Source organism: Austrofundulus limnaeus, unplaced genomic scaffold, assembly GCF_001266775.1.
Source record: "Austrofundulus limnaeus strain Quisiro unplaced genomic scaffold, Austrofundulus_limnaeus-1.0 Scaffold391, whole genome shotgun sequence".
Classification (NCBI taxonomy): domain Eukaryota; kingdom Metazoa; phylum Chordata; class Actinopteri; order Cyprinodontiformes; family Rivulidae; genus Austrofundulus; species Austrofundulus limnaeus.
The window spans coordinates 56,712-64,621 of NW_013952793.1; the positions used below are offsets into that span (position 1 = coordinate 56,712).

Genomic DNA, 7,910 nt, shown 5'->3' on the forward strand with positions numbered 1-7,910 from the left:
CGACCATGGAGATATAAACAGCTTTTTATAAGGTAAAAATAATAAAAGGTCTTTGTCTGCAATGATTAGAGTTGTTGTTTATTATTGTCATTAGTGATTATCTCAATTTCGGCTAAAAGAATTGACAAAATCCTACACACTGTGCCTTTAACCTCTAACAGACAGCTCCTCGTCCACAAAAGAAACATTTTTTCCCCAAGTTTGTGTGGTTCTTTCTTCAAAATACAGTTGTTTGCACAATTGTTTCAAAGTCCTGCTACTACTAATAAAAATATTTAATTTGTAAATTTGATATTGAAGTCTAACTTCAAAGATGCTCAACATTCCTTATTTTAACAGCGGTAAGACTGATTGTGTAGGAGTTCCCCATATTTTCTCCCGTTTTTCCCATATTACAACTATTCATATTACAATTTCATTCTCATACTGCAAATTTACTCTCATTATGATTTTAATCTCATAATACTTTTATCTCATATTAAGATTTTATTTTCATATTACTATTCTCATGACTTTCTCATATTACAATTTCATTCTCATAGTCTGACTTTATTCTCATATGATTTTATTCTCAGATATAACTTTATTCTGGTATTATTCTCATTGTTAAAAAAATCTCATAGTCCCCCCCAGTTCTCAGTTGTACTAGTGTTATCAGTAAGTTCCAACAACAAAACAAAAATGGTGGCACAATGAAAAATCACTCAATAATTGCATGCATCTGTAAAATAACAAATCATTTCATTTCACAATGTTTAGTTTACTCATCACAGAACACATTCATGCAGATATACATTAAACAATTGTTTTTGACTAAATAAGCTTTCAAGAGCATTGAAGCCACATTTCGATGAGCTGCAAGGAGACCAGCACATTTATCTGCATCTGGATCTTGTGCATGACCTTACTTAATCATTATTGCAGAGAAAAAAAATCACTTTATTCATGAAGTCTCTTTATGATGAAATTTCTCTGGAGGGATCACAGAGTGAAGAGTTCAACTTATCTAGACAAATGTGAAGGCCTTAAATAAAAACTGATGCTTGTTTATTGTCTGACATATAAAATGTTATCAAATTACATGTTAAAAATGAATACTCCCAATATTAGAATAGCATCCTCATCATTGCTCAACATAGCAGCACTTACACAGCAAAGTATTAGAATTGTTGAAAAATATGTTAACAAGACCCCAAAATCAGTTGACAGTTTTATCATTGATAAATTACTAGGATATTATATAAAAAAAACTAACAAACAAACAATAAAACAATCATGTCTAAGGCATGTAATCATGGTTTAAAATGTTTGGGAAAAGTGGGATTCAATTATATTAACTTTTGATTTCCATTAAAAAAATCAATGCAGTAAAACACCTACAGTAACCATAAATTTATGAACCATAACCTTAATGCACATTCAGTTTGGGGAGTGGTTTTACATAGGTATATTGTCCACACAAACATTATAAAGGCAACAGGATGAAATGAGATAACTGAAAATAGTCCCACTGCTAATACTCAGGAGTATTAAACACATAACTTGGTATACAGATGTGGAACACAGTAAGAGACCACTGCAGGTTTTCTGATTTTACTACTCCAAATGTGTTTGTATAACACAAACATATTTGTTTTATTTTATAACCTACTGATATTTCTTCCACATTTTAAATAAAAATCTTATCATTTAGAGCCTTTATTCTCAGAACTTGACAAATGGTCAGAACAGAAAAGGTGCAGTGTTCTCAGATCACAAATACAAAGAAAATAAGGTTAACTTCATTTTAGACACAAGACTGAAGTTTGAACTTAGGAAGAAATCAGAAATCAAGTATTGGTAAAAAAAAAAAAAACGATTTTATTGATATTGGGCAACATTTTGCAACTCCTGACGCAAAAAATAGAATTTTCTGAGGTACTTTTGGTGGCTTTTGACCATTTATCATCCTGTTTATCACATTGGTTTCAATGGGCTTCAGATCTGGAGATTTCCCCACTTAAGACTTCTCTTTCCAACACTTTAGGCACAGCCAATAGTTTTTTTTAAATTCCAATTACTTATAAGTTACTACCAGCACTGTTTTGCCATCCAACTGGTGCTATTGCAAGACATTACTCTTAACCATAGGATGGTTTTTATTTCTTTTCGTTGGTGGTTAAGGCGATCTCCTAATCAGCACCACATTAAGTAGAATGAGTTGTAGTTGTACTGAAATTCAATAGACACTAGAACAGAAATGCTGTAATACATGTAGAGATGGTGGTTTAAAAACATTTAGAAGAAGTCTCTTAAATGTATTCCAGAGCTGTATATATACTTCCATAACTTTCTGAAACATTTAAAATGGGACAACAATCATGGTAACATACAATAATCAGGTCAACTTAGCATTCCTTTAAATACCAGGATGCTCAGAGCATTTGCATCAGCTTAGTCAACTATTCTCTAAATTTTAAATGTTTTAGTTATATTTTATGATATATTTTTAAATATGAGTCAGCACAGCCTTTTCTGTTTAATAGCCATCTAACAACCACATTCTCATCTCCCTCTAGACAACTTCTCAACTTCGATTTTGTTTTCTTCCACCTCACAACCTTTCAAGTCCCATCACGTCTCCACCTACTTTACCATGACTCAGCTTAAATTTGCTCAGATTATACTTGAACACATCTAGCAACCCTTTCCTGCTTATACCGAGTGGAGTGGGGGTGTGGGTTCTCTTTGTTTCAACGTTTATCCTGGTTTTTGAATAAATAGATGTGCATGTTTAAATGTCTTGTGAGTACCAAGATTGTGTAATTGGGGGAGATCTGTTGTGTTGTTTGTTTTAGGAGGGATAATTTATTGAACATATCTAAACCAGTTCAATTACCAAAATAAAACGCAGAAATAAAGAATCCAAAACAGAACACAAAGACTAACTTTTACATTTTTTTTCCACTCAAACACAATCAAAAACAAAATAAAAAACAATCTAAAATTATTCAAATATCCTTCTAGTTGTCACAATTTTTTGTCAGTTTGCATATATTAAATGATAATAATAAAAAAAACAATGACATGAAAAAAACAATTACTGTCACAAAAGCAGAGTACACAGCTACAACACAAATCCATAAGATTTGCTCAGTGGATAAATCAAGTGACAGATGTCATTTTGAGGGGACAGAAATGCTTCACCTGGCTTTAGCTACATTGTTTAGGTTAAAGCCATGGATTCTAAGCAAATGAAAAGCGAGAGGATGTGAGAAAGCTTAAATTTCCTCAATTTCTCTTCATATAGATTACCACTCAAGGCCAAGCATGGTCTAAAGCAGTGGTATGCAATCCTGGTCCTAGACGTTCACGGTTTCCTGCTTTAGTTGTTTTCCTGCTCTTTAGCAGGTCTGCAAGTTCAGCAGAAGCCTGGTAATCACATATTCATTCAAATCAGGTGTATCTAAGCAGAGAAACATCTAAATGCAGGATAGTCCCCTTTGAGGACCAAAATTGGACACCACTGGTCTAAAGGTAGTATCTCACTGGGCTGCAACCAGTAGGCAAATTAAAGGAAAACCATGTTGTACGTGTTCGCGACCAAATGACCAACAAGAATGTGTGGCTTTTTAAAATTGGTGGGTGTTTTACCACTTCCATATTGATTTATTCTACTGGAGTATAGTGTAGAAATGAAGAAAGGCAGATTTGGGCCATTTTTAAGAAATGCCTATTAATCATCTTCATACTCCTTTGCATGTGAACAAACAGTTTTGATTGTCATTGTTAAACTTGTTTGTCCACCATGTGGAGGCACTGCTCATAGTTTACCTGTATCTCCTCAGACTGAAGAAGTCTCTTGGAGGAGAGATGAATTGCTTTTTTTCCAACGAAGAAAAACCTGCCAAGAGGAATTATTTAACTTTTATTTGGCCTATTTTTCATCTTGACTGGGCATTTTAGACCTGGACATATTTTCTATCAGAGGACAGTTTCCATACAGATATCAAAAACTTGGACTCTTGAAATAGATTTGGAGACTGGTTTGGCACACTCGTGAATACCTTTTTTGAAAGATTTCTCACACAGTATTTTGAACATGTCCAGAATTCAAGCAACAAGACTGCAACTCAAAAAACCAAGAACCCCTGCACATGTCTTTAACTGTTTTGAAGACTTCCTCACAAACATCTTTCTCTAACTAATCACAGCCCAGTGAGACACTACTTTAAACACTTCAGGCAGAATAAACATAGAAAAGTTGCAATGATAAAGTCCATGATGCATGATCATGTAAAAAATAAAAACAGTTGCATTATTATATTTTTTTAAGATTCAGAAAAAAAGGGGCTTTGACGGGGGCTAAAAACGCTGAGGTTGCTTAACAAATCTGATGCCGTCCCTTGGACTTCCACCTGATTTTGAAGCAAGTGAGAAGCAGAGGAGGAGCTGCTGCAGTGGGGCAAAACTGAAGCCTCAACAAGGAAGCCACTGTGAGGCGACAGTTGGCGAAGATGTTGTAAAGAGTATAAGGTACCACGTGGATCCTGGTTTCCTGGGACTGGGCTGGCAACATGGCGATATCCGCGTTGTCAGTGTGAGAGCTAGCATTCTCGCTGAAGTTAAGCTTGAAAGACTCAATCTGCAGCAGAGGTTAAGGGAAGAGGACAAGGAGCAAAGGTGAGGTAGGAAGAAGAACATTGTGTACACAAAAAAAATAGGGGTAGGCGATGACATGGAGTGGGGGTGGGAGTTGAAATGAAGAGGGCAGAAGGACAGCAGAGTTAGATGCCTGCAAAATAAGAAGTCACAAAAAAATCAGGTGCTTTGGACAGCAGATGCATATAAATATAAATCCATTACAGTCACATGAAGTAGGTCATATGCTTTCTTATGTTACGTAGGAACAGAAAAGTAGAGATCATTGACTTTTCTGTCAAGCTCCTGCATGTGTGATTTGCAAATTCATAGCAAACGCTGGAGCAGTCCGGACTTACTTGTCTCTAGAATGTGTGAATCCAAAGGTTGGTGCTCCAGAAGTCCCTCGCTCTCAGTGGGAACCCCTTTACTCATCCCATTTTCCTGTGCAGCTGGGCTTTCAGCCTGGGTTGGATTGGGATCAAGGTCAGGGACTGGGTTGCCACTGGAAAGAATCCTGCTCTCCTCTGTTGTTTTTTGAGTCTCCCCAGTCTAGAAACACATCGTAGGTAACCTAAAGTTAGAGGGGCTTGTAGAGTTACAGTAAGGAGGAATTCAGACGAAGCATTGCAGTACCACTTTATATAGACCCCAACAGAATGATCTAAATGTGAAAAAGAAGGATTTAAAATCATGATATGTTTATTTTAAGTTCACGGTTTGGGAGAACAAGAAAAAATAAAACAATGCCATATCCTTTCTGCAATGTTTAATTTTCTTTCTTTTATTAAAAAGACAACTTTGCTTGAAGCATGGGTTGAAGGTTAGCAGGTCAATGTTGACCATTATCTAACCAGGAAAATAAGCCTACACATACTGTACATGCTTTTGGACTGTGAGAGAAAACGAAAGTAACCGGAGAAAACCCACCCAAACATGAGAATATGCACACAGAAGGACCCTGGGTCCAACCTGAGGCTTTAACTCAGTGGTTCCCAACCCTGGTCCTCCCCCTTTTCCACTAGTGCCACTCAGTGTAGTGTTGGTACGGTTTGGTACGGTTCCAAGCCATTTCCATTTGGCCAGGTTCATGGAACCGGCCCTTTTTTTAGTACCTACTTCGTTGTGGTTCCAAGCAGCCCCAGCTGACACCAAAATGCGACATCAGAACACTGTTTGTCGCTGATTGGCTAGGGGGTGGAGCCACTGGTTGCGTCTAAGCTGCCTTTACAAGAACAACCCAATGAGTCATTGTTTTCAATTGTAGCAGTGACATTAGTCGTGATTCCATCCAATTTTAATTCGGAAGTTTTTCAAATTTTTAAAATTTCAAAAGTTATTCATCAAATGTTTTCCATCTCTCATTTTGCCTATTAACTTTTTTTCAAAAAACCTAAAAACCACCTCCACCAACCGCCCAAAACACACCCATTGGAACCGGACTGGTACATCAGTGGAAAACCAACCGGTCCGACCCGTACTGACCCGTACCTACACCGATCGTTCCGACACTACACCATGGAAAAGGGGACACACAGTTTTAGATGTTTCCCTGCTTTGACACACCTGGTTTGAATGAATGAGTGATTAACAATCTTCTGAAGACCTGCTGAATAGCAGGGACACAAGTAAAACATGAAGGATAGGGGTCCTTGAGGACCAGGGTTGGGAAACACTGCTTTAACTAACAATTCAACTAACAATTCTAACCATTAATCCACTGTGATAGCCTATTGCACAGCGATGTAGCAGATTTCAGTTAATGTTGTCACTATAAAAGAAAAAAAATGCATTGTACTATCTTTTTTAGAAAAGTTAAGTCCTCTGGAGAATGTTTGATAAACGGGTCAAAATAAAAATGTAAGAAAACAAAAGCATGTCTTGAAGGAATACATATTGTCCCTCTGACAGTTTTACATGAAGATCATCTTGTCCTGCGAAAGGATAGTTTAATTTTTGTCTACAAATGTTGATTAGTTGTGATGGCCATCTTAATGTTACAGCCCATACTATATTGTGTTAATGGTTTTGTCCCAAGTTCTTTTTTAGTTCTCTTTTACAAGAGAGGATCTTTGACTGAGTCCTGACAAGCCTTCTGCTGATTGGCCGCCATAGTGAACCTGGCTGAAGATTATTGGCTGCTAGATGGCTCCCACAAAACATCTGGCTGTTTAAACATCCAGGGATTTTACCATTTGGGTGACATCAGCAAAGTTTTGCCACTCACATCTCAAAACTTTGGTTAATAATTTGTGACTGTGACCCTTTGGAAATTTGATTTTGAGTTTTGTACATTTAGTAAATAATCTAATATGTATATATATATATATACTGTACACATTCAGTGACTGTCAGAAACCCCAGGATCTGAACACCTGTTTATGTGCGGTTCTGAGCATGCATGTATACAAGATTTCTCCAATGGAATGCTTAAGAGACTGTGGACACCCACAGACCTGACCCCAAGGCCCGAGGCAGACATAAGGAAGACCAGAACCAAAGGCCCTGAGAAGGACCCCCAAGTGCAGAGCCCCCAGGGGCACCAGCGTATGAAGAACCGCCCACCCCCAGAGCAGACCACAGGAGAGAACCAGGAGAGCCCCTTAGTGACCCCACACAGTAATACCCCGGGGCCAGCAGCGACGACCTCACAGAATCCGCCGGCACCCACAGCGTCGTAGCAGATCCGGGCATGGACACCGAGGGCCGGGACCTCAGGGCACAACACCCCCAAGCTGAGGCCTGATAGGGCCAGAGGGCCCAAGCCCCACCGAGCAGTCACCAGGCCGAGCCGGTACACGCCCAAGCACTCAGCTCAGCCCCAGACACCGAGAGCCACCAGCACACCTGCTGGCAAAGGCACAACCTACCAGAGGGTAGAGTGGCAGGGGGCCAGAGTTTCATCTTAATAAAACTTCTTTAAAGGCAGTGTGTAGGATTTGTTTTCAGCGACATCTAGTGGTTGAGTGGCTGAATCATCCTCCCTGGTCCTCCCCCAACCCCCAACTCCCACTTCCAAATGCAAAGGAGTTGCTACGGTGTCTCTCAGGTGTAAAAAACCTTTGATAATTCTAACAGCGATGTCTACCAGCAGCTTCAGGGCTAGTGATGTTTCAAGTGGTAAGATTATGAGCTTTAAAAATTAAAATTATACCAGCCATGTTTACATGCACAAATTTTTTTAATCAAATTGAAATGTATTCAGATTAAATAATCCAAATGTACTGTTTACATGAACACAATCTGAACATGAAAAGTGTTTACATGCACCGGAGTTTTATTCAGAATAA

At 38.3% G+C, this 7,910-nt stretch overlaps 1 protein-coding gene across 1 annotated transcript in view; it reads right to left on the bottom strand.

The window, feature by feature from the left end:
• Positions 1-724: 724 nt before the first annotated feature.
• The window catches only part of LOC106528594 (microtubule-associated protein 4), a gene marked incomplete at its 5' end in the record, with an annotated part of 16,752 nt that continues 9,566 nt past the window's right edge, over positions 725-7,910 (bottom strand). Inside the window, 2 exons of the mRNA XM_014023802.1 lie at positions 725-4,774; positions 4,980-5,172. Coding sequence (XP_013879256.1) covers positions 4,767-4,774; positions 4,980-5,172 — 201 coding nt within the window. The remainder of the gene's footprint in view (positions 4,775-4,979; positions 5,173-7,910) is intronic.